This window comes from Ailuropoda melanoleuca, chromosome 12 (assembly GCF_002007445.2).
Source record: "Ailuropoda melanoleuca isolate Jingjing chromosome 12, ASM200744v2, whole genome shotgun sequence".
Taxonomy (NCBI): Eukaryota; Metazoa; Chordata; class Mammalia; order Carnivora; family Ursidae; genus Ailuropoda; species Ailuropoda melanoleuca.
The window spans coordinates 38,045,948-38,063,628 of record NC_048229.1 but is presented as its reverse complement, the minus strand read 5'-3'; the positions used below and the strand labels follow the sequence as shown (position 1 = coordinate 38,063,628).

The window sequence follows — 17,681 nt, the reverse complement described above, 5'->3', positions numbered from 1 at the left end:
GTCCGCGGTCCGCCCGCTCCCCGGTGCAGGTGGCCCGCCAGCCGCCCTGCGCGCACGCTCCTGGAGCTCGCCTTCTAAGTCTGCTGTCTCGTGGGTGCTGTCCGCGAGTCCGCCTGCTCCCCCGTGCAGGTGGCCCGCCAATCGCCAGCCGTCCCGCGTGCGCTCCCGGAGCTCCCTTCTCAGTCTGCTGTCTCAAGCGTNGCGCTCCCGGAGCTCCCTTCTCAGTCTGCTGTCTCAAGCGTGTGGGTCCGTGGTCTGTCCGCTCCCCCGTGTAGGTGGCTACCGCTTCCCGGCGCCCTGACACGGCGGCTCCCTCCCCCTTCTGTTTAGCTTCCGATATCTGTGCGTGGTTTCACGGCTCCCCGCTTCGTACCTCGATACTCAGCGCTGGAGATGTTCATTTGTAGAGATCCAGATGTATCTTCCTGCATCTCAGGCTGATTCTGTGGATGTTTCTGCTGGTGGTACCTATCCAGCTCAACTCAGGGGACCGGCTGAAAAAGGGGTCCCCTACTCCTCCGCCATCTTAACCTCCTCCGGATTTTTTTTTTTAATTTGACAGAGAGAGGTGCAGCGAGAGAGGGAACACCAGCAGGCGGAGTGGGAGAGGGAGAAGCAGGCTTCCCACTGAGCAGGGAGCCCGATGCGGGGCTTGATCCCAGAATGCTGGGATCATGACCTAAGCTGAAGGCAGACACTAAACGACTGAGCCACCCAGGCATCCCACGTATGATAGGATTTAATGTAAAGAACATGAGGACTGAAGACATTCCTTAGTTTTCTCAAACTATTGTTTCTCTATCCCTTGTGACAATGTATTTATTTCAATTGGAGTGTTTAGTCCATTTACATTTATAATAATTTACAATTTACAATCAGCAATTTACTGTATATTAGTTCCAGGTAAACAATATAAGGACTTGATATTTGTAACATTGTGAAATGATCGCTACAATAAGTCTGGTTAACATCTACCACCACACATAGGTACAAGTGGATTCATTGTGAAATGTGTACATATCCATGAAATCATCACCCCCAAGAGCCTTGGTAATCCTTCCCTCCCAACCCTTTCTGTCCCCTCCCACTCTGCCTCCAAGCAATTATTCATCTGCTGTCTGTTAACGTAAATTAGTTTACACTTTCTAGATTTGTATACAAATAGAATCAAACAGTATGAACTTTGTCTTGTTTCTTCCATTCAGTATAATTATTTTGAGATTCATCCATGTTGTTGTATCAGTTCAATCCAAAATATAGTTGAATAGTATTCCATTACATGGATATATCATATTGTATTCATCCTTTCTCCTGTTGACATTTTGGTTGTTCCAGTTTTGTGTTATTATAATTAAACTCCACATATAAATTATTTGGAATTGTTCCCTAAGGAAGATTTGTCCTTTCTGCCTCTGTTACTTGTTTATTCAGTCATGTTTTTTACATGTAAATATGGACTCACAGATATACATTTTATTCTGTGGGTTACAGTCTGGTACTGCCATTATTTTCTTGCTCAAATTATTGCAGATTTGGTCTCTGGGAACTCTTTCAGATTGGTTCCTGTGTCTTCAATATGCCACTGTTCTTTTGTGAATACTTCCTTTCTGACACTATAACATTCCAGGTTCATTTTGTATTTTTCTCTGCTTCGGTCCTAGAATCAGTCATTTCTCCAGGGAGCCTTGGTTTTTTTTATTGGAGAATAGTATTTAGAAAACAAAATCTGGGTGCTAGATGTGCTCATTGATACTGAGGCATCACTGCTTTCTAGGTCCTCTCAACAGACAAAGCTGGGAAATGTATGTATGGATACTAGTCTGTGTAGACATGTCTATATTTCTGTATCTATCTATCTACCTGTAACATGAGTTCATACTGATAACTCCAATCCAGCACCAAAAAGGTGCATCCTAGCCTCCTATTTTTTTAAAAAGATTTTATTTAATTTATTTGACAGACAGAGAGACAGCCAGTGAGAGAGGGAACACAAGCAGGGGGAGTGGGAGAGGAAGAAGCAGGCTCCCAGTGAGGAGCCTGATGTGGGGCTTGATCCCAGAACGCCAGGATCACACCCTGAGCTGAAGGCAGACGCTTAATGACTGAGTCACCCAGGTGCCCCAACATCCTAGCCTCCTATGGAGAGTGAAAATCAAAGTTCCTTTATGCTCTATTTGTACAACACACATAAAGTAGTTTCAGAACTGCAAATGCATATCCCTCTAAGAGCCAAATTTGCTAACTAGAGTTCTGCTTATTTGCAGTTTTTTCCCCCTTAGGTTTACAGTACCTTTCTGAGTATTTTCACCTCTTAGGAGCATAGATTTGTCAGTTAAAATCAATTACCAGAAAATGGGGTCATCAGCAACATAGCATTTTTTTTAAAGGTTTTATTCATTTGTTAGAGAGAGAGCACGAGCTGGGGGAGCTGCAGGCAGAGGCAGAGGGAAAGGGAGAAGCAGGCTCCCTGCTCAGCAGGGAGCCCAGTGTGGGGTAAATCCCAGGACCCTGGGATCATGACCTGAGCCGAAGGCAGGCACTTAACCAACTGAGCCACCCAGGTACCCCTAACATAGCATTTTAAGATCTGTTTTTTTAGGGGTGCCTGGGTGGCTCAGTTGGTTGGGCATCGGACTCTTAGTTTTGGCTGTCTTGATCTCAGGGTCATGAGATCGAGCCCTGTGTCAGGCTCTGTGCTCAGTTTGGAGTCTGCTTGAGGTTTTCTCTTTTTCTCTGTCTTCCCTTCCCACTTGTGCACTCTCTCTCTCAAATAAATAAATCTTTGAATAAAAATAAAATCATTTTTTAAAAAATGAGATTAAATATCATTTCAGAGAATATAGAAAAGATCTGATGTCTGGGTTACTCCAAGTATCTTGTATGAACAACGTTTCCAATGATAGATTTATGTTAACAGAAAGATGGGATAGGTAGTAAAAGTTATGAATAATCAGATAAATCTTCACCTTATTTAAAAAGACAATATTTTTTAATTTTAATTTTTTTAAAGATTTTATTTATTTATTTGACAGAGAGAGAGACAGTGAGAGAAGGAACACAAGCAGAGGGAGTGGGAGAGGGAGAAGCAGGCTTCCCGTTGAGCAGGGAGCCCGATGCGAGGCTCGATCCCAGGTTGCTGGGGTCATGACCTGAGCCAAAGGCAGATGCCTAACGACTGAGCCACCCAGGTGCCCCTAAAAAACAATATTTAGACACTCACTAAATTCTTAATTTGGCACCTGATCAGATCAGATTCTCTGAGCTCCTTTAGGATGCCGAAATGATTTTTCTGAAACTGCCTGGGGCAGAGGATGGGCATATTTTTTCCTACAGTGTTTGAGAATCTTTTCTGTTGATATTGGTTATTGAGGAGAATTGCATGCTTAAAGCTAGGCCTTGACATTTTTTTAGTTACCAGTATAAGAATGCGGGCCAAAGGAACTTAAATTTTATTGTAAGAAAAAATGGAATTAGCAGAATTGTGTTTCTTCTAAAACAGTAAATTAAGGAACTTGGAGGTTTCTCCACTTTATCTTTTTTTAAAGATTTTATTTGTTTGAGAGAGAGAGAGAGAGAGAGAGAGAGCACAAGATGGGGGAGGGTCAGAGGGAGAAGCAGACTCCTTACTCAGTGGGGAGCCTGATCCTGGGACTCCCGGGATCATGACCTGAGCCAAAGGCAGGCAGATGCTTAACTGGCTGAGCCACCCAGGTGCCCCAAAATTTCTCCACTTTAATAATAATAATAATAACTAACTTAAATTAAGCAATTATTTTATGAAATATTTTATGTAGATTACTTAATCTTCAGACTATTTTATATGCTATATGATATTCTTTCCCAATTTACCAATGAGACTTCAAGGGACTGGCATGTTAGTAAATATCAGAGTTTAAATCTGAAATTCATGTCCTAAAAGTCTGACAACATTCTATATTCTTTACAGCAAGAGACCACCTCTCAAATATTGATTATTTTTAAAAGCTACCTGCCCAGGACGCCTGGGTGGCTCAGTTGTTAAGCACCTGCCTTCGGCTCAGGTCATGATCCCAGGGTGCTGGGATCAAGACTCGAGTTGGGCTTCCTGCTCAGTGGGAAGCCTGTTTCTCCCTTTCCCACTCCCCCTGCTTGTGTTCCCTCTCTCACTATCTCTCTCTCTGTCAAATAAATAAATAAAATCTTTGAAAAAGGAAAAAAAAAAAGCTACCTGCCTCACTCAGTAATTCATCACAGGTGTTTTTCTTCACTTGTTTGTGTGAACCAAAATCGTAATTATTAATAATGGAATAGTTTGCCAGAATATATTACAACATAATTCTTTTTTCTTAAGATTGATTGATTGATTTGAGAGAGCAAGCACCAGTGGTCAGGGGGAGTGCAGAGGGAAAGGGAGGGAAAGAATCTCTAACAGACTCCCTGCTGGTTGCTGAGCCCATTTCTGGGGCTCAAGGCAGGGCTCGATCTCATGACCCTGAGATCATGACCTGAACAGAAATCAAGAGTCCACCATGGATTGAGCCACCCAGGCACCCCACAACATAATTCTTTTAACATGTTGCCTACTTTTACATGTTTTCAGTTTTTTGTTATAAAAAAAATTCTCTGAAAAACATTCTTCTGCATATAATTTGTGTACCTCTATTTTTATTTCCCTAGGATAAATTTTTAATAGTGGACTTTCATATAAGAAATCCGACATTTTAAGGGCCTACAATATTATCTGACCCTGTGATATTAGCATTTGAGTTGATTAAATGACTAAACATATTTAGCTCTTTCTTTCTTTCTTTCTTTCTTTCTTTCTTCTTCTTTCTTTCTTTTTTTAGAGAGAGAGAACATACATGAGTGGACTTGTTGGGGGCACAGAGGAAGAAAGAGAATCTTAAGCAGTCTCCATGCTCAGCAGGGAGCTGAAATCTAGAGTCAGACATTTAACCCACTGAGTCACCCGACTAAGCCACCCAGGCACCCCTTTAGCTGTTACTTTTAAGTGCCAGTAATCTAACGGGACATAAACTACGAATAGGAATACATATAAGTCAGTATATGGTACACACCACTAAAGAGAGGTGGCATACCTTGGGAATTCATGAGAAAGTGACAATGGTTGGATTCTGGCCATTACTATAAAGTATGAATAAGTTATACTGAGCCCATGGAATCTCTCTGGAGATAAGTGGGATTTATTGTGTAAACTTTTGCCTTCTAATTTTTTTCCCTCAACTGATGTTTAGATGCAAAATGAGACAGTAGGATAAGTTGATTTGGCAGTTGTCTGGAAGACATTGTGGCTAAATGTCAAGAAAAAGCCTCCTTGGGGTAAAGAATACTTCAGAGTACTCAGAGCTTTTTTTACAAGCTCAAGAGGAGAGTATTTTAAAATTAAATGAAGTCTCTACTTTTTGGAGAATAGCTTCTTTTAACACATATATTTGTGTATGTATAAATTTTTAAGTTATTCTATGACAGTTTTTAAAATAATTATGAAATATATTTAAAACAAAAAGAAAACCAAGATAACACCTATAAAAAAAGTCATTGTAACATAGGATTGAATAATGTAATAAAATGGATAAATTACCAAACCTTTCAATCAATTAATATCCTATTCCCTGTCCCCCAATGTCTGTCTCTTTTTAAATGATTGAATGATGTTATACTATTTTTTACCTTATTTTTCTATTGATAGCATATCTGTAATATTTTCCATGTCCTTAAATATATTTTCCTATTTAGCATTTAATGGCTGCTTTGTAATCTATTGCCTGAATATTTAGTATTTAGGTAGTCAGCTTGGCTGAACTCAAAACACAGAGTGTAGGCCTAAGCAATTCTTTCTTTGTGTTCATTTCCCATATATTGACCAACTTCAACAGACCCTGAGGCCATAAAAGCACCTCTGGTTTGGGTGGTGGGGCCTCTTTCAGCCTTGGAATGCGAGAGTGAGGGCAGGTGGATCCACTCATGGAAAGACTGAGCAGCCCAATCTCAGGACTAGATTAGCCTTCCCAACATGGGAGCTTGTCCAGGAGATCTCCTCCTCCTGTGTTTGGATCTGATTTCAATGCCAGAAGTGACTTATTCTACAACTACCTTTGTGTAGTTTGGTGTCCTGGGACTTGGGAGAGACCTAGATCCATCTTCTATTTTTCCCTAATTGTGTGTGCAGTAGTGGGGGCTAATTTTAGAAGAATGGGGGAACAAAAAGATTTTATTAAATTAGGTCATATTGGGAACACTAAAACTTTTTTTCTTCTCTCAGCTCTGGATTCTCTGGAATTTGAATTTTTTTCAATGGAGGAACACCACGGAGCACTGATCAGGTCTTACCTTTCTAAAACCATGACCTGTGTAAGTTGGTTATTCCTGTCTTCTTGGACTATTATGATTTTAGTCTTTGTGGGTTTTTTGATTAATTAACCCAAAGCTTCCTTTTTAAGAGGCCCTCATTCAGTTATCTGCTCTACAGTTCATCCTAAAATTAAAAAAAAGTGATAGCAAGTAGCTCAGTTCCCACTTAATGAGTGTTTGTTACCCAGTTCTTGTATTTATTATCCAATTTACTCAATCTACTTCTGTGCTTATTCTTCAAAGGCTATGATGGAGCAGTAAAGGAGTGAAGTCCCATGAAGGATATATTTGAGTTTCCTTTATCGGTCTCTGGTTTGATGAATTAGAGGTGTTGGTCCCATTTAATTACCACAGGTAGACTTTTAAATTCTCCACAGACCTGAATTTTCTAGGCAGGTGAGATGGATATTGGTATCAGTTGGTCTCAGTCTTAGTATGTGATGGTATCTCATGTTCCTGACATTGTAGAATGATTGGAAACATTTGGGTCATGCATCTTTCTAAGGAATTATTGAGAGACAAATAAATCTATTTTGTGGTTGAATGTGATCTGTTGAATTTGGGTGACATCTATTTGATTATGGTTCATCCTTCATCAGTATACAGTTAGAAACAAGAAAAATGTTGAGTAAGTGATGAAAGATGACAATGAATGAGAATATTATCCTAAGGAGTGTAAATGTGTTGATTTCTGGAATTGATGAAGACCTTTGAAATTTTGTCCAACCAAGTGTATAAATGTCAGGAATGGATTAAGTCTGAGATACCTATAATAAAATGGATTGTGACACAGCCAAAATTTGTCAAAACAAAGAAAAATGTTTATGATATGTTCTGACAAAAGATGAACTCAAAGCTTGTAGGAATGTCAAACTTTTTTCAAAAGTTTTTATTTAATACAGAAATTTTTATATTCAATATGGGAGGGAAATCCCATCTTCGTTTAGCTCTGAAGGGAAGATAATTTAGAACCTTGCATTTTTTTTGAGAATTTATACATCATGGAACTAGCTAACTATGTGATTGTGCATTATACTTTATTGAAGAGGAAAAAAACTTTAATTTTATCCATTCCCCAGTAAGTTTGAGTTTTTGTGATAGCCCACAACCTACAAAGATTTGTCTGTAGCAGTAAGATTCTTCAGGAATATGTAGACATTTGGCTTTGGTTTTCTAGTCTACTTGTACTATATCACTCCCTTTCTTTAATTCACTCCTGTAATCTCCTGTCTTTACCATCTTGAAAATGTGTTTCCAATTTCATACTACATGGGTTTGCAGTTTCAGGAATTAGTGACATTCAGGGATGTGGCCATAGACTTCTCTCGGCAGGAGTGGGAATACCTGGACCCTATTCAGAGAGACTTGTACAGGGATGTGATGTTGGAGAACTATAGAAACTTGGTCTCATTGGGTAAGTTCATTTGCCACGAGAAATTTAGAATGTGCTCTGTGGTATGTTGACTTTCAACACAGGCAATTTCAAAGCTGTCTTTCAAGATGTAAGCTGAATTTTTTTTCTTGTTCCCAGAGGATGGTTTGAGGTCTGTCAGTTTGTCAGTGCCTCTGCCACCAACCGTGGTCATTTCCTCTTTTAGTGATATTCACATCTCCCTCTGGCCCTTCCTGTCATTGCCTCCCTTCCTTACTTCCCAAGGGGCTGGACAAAAATTCTTTATATTTAGTCCATATATAGCTATTGTCCAAGAAGCCTGGTTTCCCATCGTGTTCAGGCTGAGTATTGCTGTGGATTTGCTGGGTCATCCTCTGATCCACCTGCAGGGCAGTCGTTAGACGTAGATTTGTGATTGGCTGTAGCTGTGAGAAAAGTTGTATAACATCTGTAGCGGTGGACTGGATAAACAATATTCATTTAAAACTGAAGAGTACACATTTCATTTCCTGCAACCAATTTTATATGATTTATGGTTGAAAGTTACAATTCATGAGCTTGACATCTATAATAGAATGAATATTTTGTAAGTGAATCAGGATGCTTCTTGTTTTCCTCTTAAGGAAATAAAATAATTATAATTGGCTTTATGTCCCAATTATAACACTCTTCCTGGGGAGCGGTAAACATGCATACAAATTAAATCATCAAATAACCAAGCAATAATAGTATTATCATCCCCATTTTACTTGCCAACATTGTGGAAGAGTGTGTTGAAATGATTTCCTCAAACTCACAAGTTTGGTAGATATTAGAGGAGAAAATCTAGGCACAGGCCCTTTGCTCCAATGAGTGTCCTCAAATATTGTTAATCTTTTCAATCACTTTGTTCAATTTTCTCTTAAGAGGAAGAGTCTATATGAGTTCAAATTAAAATAAAATTTCACTATACCTGCCTGGTTCCTTAAATCATCTCATCCTTCTATTATCTGAAGTCTGTATCAGTAACATTTAACCTTGATTTCATTACAAATTTAAGCAAAGTTAAAGATTTTGTGAGTTCTGTTTTTATTTCTGTACCATGTGGCATTTTTTTTTCTTGTAAGCAGGACATTCCATTTCTAAGCCAGATGTGGTTGACTTATTGGAGCAAGGAAAAGAGCCCTGGATAATTTTGAGGGAAGAAACACAAAGACAGTACACAGGTAAGGAGGACAAGGAAGGCAAAGGGAAGCCATCAGGGCTGGTAGCTAGCAGCCTATGTGGTAAGGGAGAGGAGTACATCTTTGTGGTATTTGTAAAGCCCTGCAAGGCACCAAGACTTGTGGAGCATGGGCTTGTGACCTGGGGAAGAAATCAAGGTCTCAACATGAGTTATAGAAGAAACTTCAACTTTACACCATTTGCCATTCACCTTATTTCTATTTCAACCCCATTTTCAGTGACAGGGAATCTCATTTTTCATTAGTGTAATATTTTATCTATACACTGGATTCAAGTGCTCTCTATCTCCTCCTTTGCATACACACACATATATCAACGCAGCAATAGGGCACAAGACATAAGGTCCTTGCTCTCGTGGAATTCACATAGTACTAGAGTGAGGAGAACAGTGAACAGCTAAACAAACAAATAATATTGGACAATGGAATGAGCTATGTTGGAAAGCAAGCAGAAATCGGGCCATTTTAGATAAGGTGGTTGTGGATGACTTTTCTGAGGTGGTAACATTTGAGAGGAGACCTGATTTAAGGGCGCAGGACATGTGTTTGTGAAAACTGTTTCAACCTAAATGAACAGCTTGGAAGGCTCAGGAGATGGTTGGGGAAGGGGGGGAAAGGGATGAGGAGCCTGGAGGGAAGGGGGCCAGAGACAGCTTTGAGTTTGAGGAGCACCATCGTAGACCGGATTAGAAGGCCTAAGGGGAGAGTAATAAGTAACAAAGCCACCGTTGGGAGGCATCAGATCATATGTGGTTTTATTAGACTTGAATTGTTAGGAATAATAAGTATTAGAATAAATTATTTTATCTGTTTTTAAATTTTTAATTTTAAACCATTTTTTAAAAATGTTAGTCAAATACAGAAAGCTACATTAAGCTCATGTCTAGCTCAATGAGTTAAATGCAGTAAACACCCAAGTTAGGAAATAAAACTTTTTTTTTCTTAACTTCTTATTTTGAAATAATTTCAAGTCACAGAAAGAAAATAATAGTGCAAAAGATTCTATTATACCTTTCAACTAGTCTTTCCAAACAAGGAAAGCTTTTCTAGTCCACACTGAGGCCCTTCATATGTCCATGCCCAATCACAATCTTCTCCCCTAAGTGTAACCACTCTTCTGATTTTAATGGAAATCAGTTCCTTCCCTTTTTTTCTCCCTCCAATTTCTTTATATGCTTTTAAAATCTTCTTTAATCTCTTAAATTTCCTCTTCATCTCTTTTGTTTCTAACCATTTATTTGCTGAAGGAACATCTTCCATTCTGTTTTGCTGATGCCATTTTGAGATTTACTTAAACATGTTCTCTGACCTCTTTGTATCCTCTAAATAAGTAGTGAGATCAAGAAAGGTAATGAGGGGCGCCTGGGTGGCACAGCGGTTGAGCGTCTGCCTTCGGCTCAGGGCGTGATCCCGGCATTGTGGGATCGAGCCCCACATCAGGCTCCTCCGCTATGAGCCTGCTGCTTTCTCTCCCACTCCCCCTGCTTGTGTTCCCTCTCTCGCTGGCTGTCTCTATCTCTGTCGAATAAATAAATTAAATCTTTAAAAAAAAAAAAAAGAAACGTAATGAGATTTAGATTATCTATATATAATCATATTATATATTATATAATACAAAATTTATAAATAACAGAAATAAAATATATTTAAATATATATATAAATTTAAATATATATAAAAATACATTATATGATGTATATTTTGGCAAGACAACTTCCTGGACAGTCTTGTATATATAATATGTCGGTAGTATCGAATGCTGGCTCCCCGCATATCAGACAGAACCGAGCTTATTGCTTACTGTGGTAGAGGAAAACACCACCTCTAAAGAGCTTTGGTAGTGTCTCAAAGGGGGAAATGCAAGGATGGATGTTATTGACAATTGGAAGTTCAGTTTAAGGCCAGTCTTTCAATGTGATTAGGATGGGTGAAGATCAAGATATAACAGTGGAAAATTCATGGATATTGGGTAAGAATTTTGAGGACTGGGGGGCAACTGGGGGGCTCAGTCGGTTAAGCATCTGCCTTTGGTTCAGGGTCCTGGGATCCAGCCCCACGTCAGGCTCCCTGCTCTCCCCCTCCCTTTGCCTCTCCCCCTTCTTGTGCTCTCTCTCTCTCTTTCTCTGTCAAATAAATAAATAAAATATTTTCTTTAAAAAAGAAATACTCTTCAGGGGCACCTGGGTAGCGCAGTCGTTGAGCGTCTGCCTTCGGCTCAGGGCGTGATCCCGGCGTTCCGGGATGGAGTCCCACATCGGGCTTCTCTGCTGGGAGCCTGCTTCTTCCTCTCCCACTCCCCTCCTATGTTCCCTCTCTCGCTGGCTGTCTCTCTGTCACATAAATAATAAATAAAATCTTTAAAAAAAAAAAAAGAAATACTCTTCAATAAAAACTCAACAACAAAATGTATTGTTAAACTTTTGATTTTTTACAAACCTGATAGGTGAGAAATGGTATCTTGTCATTGTTTCAATTTGCATTTTCTCTGAGTGAGTGAAAAATTTTTTCATATGTTTAAGAGCCATTCTTCTCTATTTCATGAGTTGTTGGGTTGTGTCTCTCCCCTATTTTTCTATCTGGCTTTTTATTGCCCCTCAGTTTTTTTTTTTTTTAAAGATTTTATTTATTTATTCGACAGAGATAGAGACAGTCAGTGAGAGAGGGAACACAAGCAGGGGGAGTGGGAGAGGAAGAAGCAGGCTCATAGCAGAGGAGCCTGATGTGGGGCTCGATCCCATAACGCCAGGATCACGCCCTGAGCCGAAGGCAGGCGCTTAACCGCTGTGCCACCCAGGCGCCCCTGCCCCTCAGTTTTTAAGTGTTTTTACATATTAGGAGTATTAGCCATCTGTCTGAAGTATATGTTGAAAATATTTCCTCCCAGTTTCTCAATTGGTTTTTTGTTGTTGTTATTGTTATTTTGGTTATGGCAGTTTATTTATTTTTTAATATAGTCAAATTCATCACTCTTATTATCTCTGAATTTTGTGTCTTAGTTAAAAGCTATCTCAAGGTTAAAGATAAATATACATCTTTTTCTCTATTGCATGTATGATTTTATTTTTTACTTTTAAATCCCTAATCCATTTGGAGTTTATTCTTGTATATAAAGTAAGGTATGGACCTAAGGAAATCTTTTCCTACATGGCTACCCCAGTTGTCTCAATGCCATTCATTTGAACATCCATCTTTGCTCCCTTCATTTGAAGTGCCACTTTCATCATATAATAAATTTCCATATGTTCTTGGGTCTATTTCTGCGCTTTCTGTTCTGTTCTACTGTTTTATTCCTGTATCCATGCATCTCTAACACATCGCTTTTATTATGGTAAGATTGTAGCGCATTTTAATGTTTGTTAGGGCTATCCCCCTTTGTAGATGTTCAGTGTTTTTCTGCCTATTTTTCAATGTTTGTTTTTCCATGTGAACTCAGTTATTAACTTTTCTAACTCCAAGGTAAGCTTGTTGGTATTTTATTTGAATTGCACTAAATTTACAAATTAATTTAGGAAGAACTGAGATCTTTGTAATGTTAAGTCTTTCAATCCAAGAAGAGGTGTTGTTTCTCCATTTGTTTGAGGCTACTTGTATGTCTTTCAGGAATGTTTAAAATTTTTCTGAATGGGTTTTATGTATTTCTTATTAATTTTTTTCTAAATATTTAATCTTGTTCTTTACTGTTACAAATCACGTTTTCGCTACCATTTTGTCCTTTACCTAGTTTTAGTTATGGTTTTCCAATAGGAAGACTCTTAATTTTTTCATCAGGTTTATTGATATATAATTTACATAACACAAAATCATTCTTTTAAATTGAACAAGTCAGGGGCGTCTGGGCGGCTCAGTCAGTTGAGCATCCATCCAACTCTTGATATTGGCTCAAGTCATCGCTTCTTGGCCTTTTGGCTAAGGTCAAGTGATACTGGCTCAAGTCATGATCTCAGCATAGTGAGATCAAGCCCCACATGGGGCTCCATGCTCAGCAGGGGGTCTGCTTGAGGTTCTTTCCCTCTACCCCTCCCCGTCCTTATGCATTCTCTCTCTCTCTCTTTTTCTCTCTCTCAAATAAATAAATAAGTAAATAAATCTAAAAAAAAATAAAGTGAACAAGTCAGTGTTTTTTGATATAATCAAAATTTTGTGCAACCATCACCAGTATTTAATTCCATCACCCCAAAAAGAAATCTGACACCCTCTATACCCTACTCTCAGCATCTGGTAACCACTAGTCTCCTTTCTGTCTGTAGATTTGACTATCAGGAGTATTTTATATACATGGAATCATACAACATGTAGACTTTTGTGAATGGCTTCTTTCATAATGTTTTTGAGATTCATCAATGTAATATCAATTCCATTCTTTTATTCTGGCCAAATAATATTCTGTTCCATTCTATTATTTCTTTTGTTGCTTTGATTTCGGTATCATACTTAGGAAATCATTGTGTAATCCAAGGTCTCAAAAATGTACTGCTATGTATTTTTCTAAGAAGTTACTAGTTTTAGCTCTAACATTTAAGTCTTTGACCCATTTTGAGTTAATTTTCATGTGTGCTTTAAAGTGTAAGGCTCCAGCTTCATTCTTTTGTATGTGAATATCCACTTGTTCCCTCACTGTTGCTAAAAAGACTCCATTGAATTTTGTTGGATCCCTTTTCAGTAATGAATTGATCATAAATGGAGATTTTATTTCGGGACTCTGAATTCTATCCATTGATCTATATATCTGTCTTTATGCTGGCACCATAATGTCTTGATTTATTGTAGCATTGTACTAAGCTTTGAAATAAGGAAGTGTGAGTACTGTTGCTTTGTTCCTTTCTTTTTTTTTTCTTCAAGATTATTTTGGCTGTTTAGAGTCTCCTATATTTCCATATGATCAGCTTGTCATTTTCAGCAACAAAAGCAGTTGACATTTTGATATGGACTGCATTGCATCTGTTGATCGGTTTGCAGAATTTTACAATCTTAACAGCACTGCATCTCATGAACCTGAGAGGTCTCTCCTTTTATTTAGGTATTTAATTTCTTTCCACAATATTTTTAAATTGTCAGTGTATAGATCTCAGGCTTCTTTTGTTCAGTTTAATCCTACATATTTTATTCTTTTGATATAACTGTAAATGGCATTTCTTTCTTAATTTTGGTTTTAGATTGGTACCCTTGATTTTAGTAAGTTGACTTTATAACCTGGTATACTATTACACCATCTATGTTATAATGGTCATTTTATTTCTTTTTTTTTATAATTTTATTTCTTCTTTACCTCCTTTTCTACCTCTGATTTATCTTGTCTGATTGAATGGCTAATATCTTTAGTACAGTCTTGAATAGTTGCAGAGACAGTCACTTCCTTGATTTGTTCTTGATCTCGGCAGAAATGCCTGTAGTGTTTCCTCACATAATAAACCAACTTTAGAACCAAGGATGTGTGTGTGTGTGTGTGTGTGTGTGTGTGTGTGTGTGTGTGTGTGTTTTATGTTGTGGACGTATCCCTGAGCTCCTGTTTGCTTGGATTCTTCTTTGCTAGTATTTTATATGTTTTCTCTTGATATTCGTAAGTTATTTTGGCCCATATTTTCTTTTAATGTCTCTTATCAGGTTTAGATATTAGTATTTTTTCGTAAGAATTACAAGAGAATTAGCAAGTTTTCCTTCATTTTCAATGATCTGGAACAATTTTGGAGCCTTAGCTGTATGGGTAAAAGCAGTTATAGCCTTCTGTTACTTGTCTCCTAATATTTCCTTCAAAAAGGGCAAAGGAGTGAAAAAGTAGTAAATCTAGACAAAAATCCACATCCTAGCATATCTTAAAGGCAAGATACCAAAAGTTCCTGATGTCTATAAGAAAACCCCAGCACACTTGCCCAGTAAAGGCAGTTGGTTCTTCTTGCTCTTTAATAGTAAAATTAGGGCTGCCTGACTGGCTCAATTGGTAGGGCATGCAACTCTTGATCTCACGGTCTTGAGTTCAAGCCCCATGTTGGGCATGGAGCCTACTAAAAAAAAAAAAAAAAAGTAAAATTCTTTACTATTGAAAGAGCCTCACAGTGAAAATGACATTTACATAGATCACCCACTGATAAGTTTTTGCCATATCTTCTTTATTTCTCTCTATACCACGTTTACGCAGGTATTTGAAGGCATGTCTTAGGTATCATGACTTGACCCATGAATCATTCAGCAAACATCTCCTAAGAATAGGATATCTCCACAAATAAGGGTGTGGTTTTTTTTTTTAAGTTTATGTATGTACGTATGTAATCTCTACACCCAATGTGGGGCTCAAACTCACAACCCAGGAGCAAGAGTTGCATGCTCTTTTGACTAAGCTAGCCAGGCTTCCCAAGGGTGTGTTTTTTGGGGCACCTGGGTGTTGCAGTCCACTGAGTGTCAGACTCTTGATTTCAGTTCAGGTCATGGTCTCTGGGTCTTGAGATCAAGCTCTGTATCAGTCTCTGCACTCAGTGCAGTCTGCTTGTCCCTCCCCCGCCCCCTGTTTGCTCTCACTCTTTCTCAAATAAATAAAATCTTAAAAAAAAAAAGTGTGTCTTTAAAAGTTTATATACAACAGAGAGGAGGTTCTGTTTTACATAATTTTTAAAATTGTTCTCAGGAATTACTCTTTCTGCATTTATTGACATATCATATTATTTTTTTCTCCATGGTTCTCTTACTGTGTGAATTCTGTTTATTGAGTGACTGAATTCTGGAGTCTAGTTCCAGTCATGGTGTGTTGCTATATTATCCCTTTTTAATATTGCTAGATTGGAATTTTTAATATTTTATTTAGGTTTCATGAATGAGATTAGCCTGTAGTCTTCCTTGTTTATTATCCTTTTTAAGGTTGGATATAACAGTTACATTAGCTTTGTGTTGAGGAGAATGTATGCTTTCTCCCCACTTTTGGAACGTTTGAAGAATATGCCAGAAAAACCATCTGGACCTTCAGTTACCATTGTAGTTTTTTTTGGTTTTTTTGTTTTTTGTTTTTTTGAGACAGAGGTGGGGAGGGGAGGGAGAGAGGGAGAAAGAGAATCTCAGGCTCCACACCTAGTGTGTGAGCCCCATACAGAGCTCAGTCTCACAACCCGGAGATCATGACCTGAGCTGAAATCAAGAGTCACTTTTTAAAAAGATTTTATTGATATATTTGAGAGACAGAGAACACGAGCAGGGGGAGGGATAGAGGGACAAGCAGACTCCCCACTGAGCAGGGAGCCCAACGTGGTGGCTCAGTCCCAGGACCCCAAGATCGTGACCTGAGCTGAAGTCAGATGCTTAACCGACTGAGCCACCCAGACACCCCTGTAGATTTTTTAAAAACTTAATTGGATTGGGGTGCCTGGCTGGCTCAGTCAGTAGAACACGTGACTCTTGATCTCAGGATCATGGATTTGAACCCCATGTTTAGGATAGAGATTACTTACAAATAAATAAAATTTGTAAAATAATAAAAGTTATTCAGATTATGTAACGCTAGAATTGTTGAAGGTTTCTGTCTGTTGACTTTGTAGAGGCTATTTTCTAGAGACTTATGTGTTTCATCCAGGTTATTAACAGTGTTTTTTCATGTCATTTTACTGCATTTGTGAGGTATAGATGGCCCATAAGTGAGGTCCCTGTTAGCTGGCATTCCTGCATTGGATATTAATGCTGTCTCCTTTCCCTTTTATTAATTTTGAGAGAATCACATTAGTGACATTGCTTTAAAATTACAATATTTGGCATTGTGGATCTTCTGTGTTATTTGTGGGCACTATTTTGTAAAAGTACCTTTATCTTTCTTTCTGCTTTGTTTTCATTTTGTTGCTCTTTCTGTAGCTTCTTGCAATAAATGTTTAGATCGTCAATTTTCAGGTTTTCTTTTCTCATATGTATTTAAATCTGTTATATAATTTTTTTCTACTTCAACTATGTTAAATATAAATGGATGCAGATGTTATAATTTGGTTCAAAATATTTTCTATACGGAAATTTAGAAAATACTGCCTTAGATACACTATTTTCTTTCTTTCTCCCAGCTTTTTGTTTTTAAAAATTATCAAGCCAAATGAGAATATTAAAAATATATATGTAGTTAATTACCCTTCACATAGATTTAACTTTGGTTATTAACATTTTGCCTTTTTCTCTCTCTATATGCACCTTTCTTCTCAGCTCACTTGATGGTAAGTAGCGGTTAATCATTAAATTTCACCTCTCAAGCACTTCTGTGTGCCTGTCCTAAGAATAAAGGCTTTCTTCTATAAAGGCACACTATTATTATCATGGCAGTTCAGCTTACCATCTAATATAGAGTCCATATTTAAATTTTTGAACTTTTTCCAAAAAATATCATTTGTAAAGTTTATTTCCAGGATCCATTCCAGATTCATACACTGCACTGCATTTGGGTGTTAGGCTTTTTATCTTACTGTTGTCCTACCTTTTTTTTCACTTTGAGTTTGATTATTTTGTAGCATCCAGTTTAGTTTTCTTATGGAATTTCTGCATTCTACGTTTGAAGTTTTCTTCCTATAATTAGAATAAGGTGGAACATTTTTGCCCAGAATACTACCGAAGTGGTGTGTAATTATTTTTTTTTTAGTGAACTTTATTTTAGATTGATTCTATATTTATGGAACATTACTAAGATAGTAGAGAGACTTCCTGTCTATGCCTCTCCTGATTTCTACCATTGTTAAAATCTTACATCATTAACCTGCATTTGT

The 17,681-nt window shown here is 38.0% G+C and overlaps 1 protein-coding gene across 1 annotated transcript in view; it reads left to right on the top strand.

Moving 5' to 3' along the window:
• Positions 1-17,681, top strand: part of ZNF573 (zinc finger protein 573) — a 70,194-nt gene that overhangs the window by 14,740 nt on the left and 37,773 nt on the right. The window contains 3 exon segments of the mRNA XM_034638440.1: positions 6,263-6,351; positions 7,633-7,765; positions 8,851-8,949. Coding sequence (XP_034494331.1) covers positions 6,295-6,351; positions 7,633-7,765; positions 8,851-8,949 — 289 coding nt within the window. The 5' untranslated portion in view covers positions 6,263-6,294.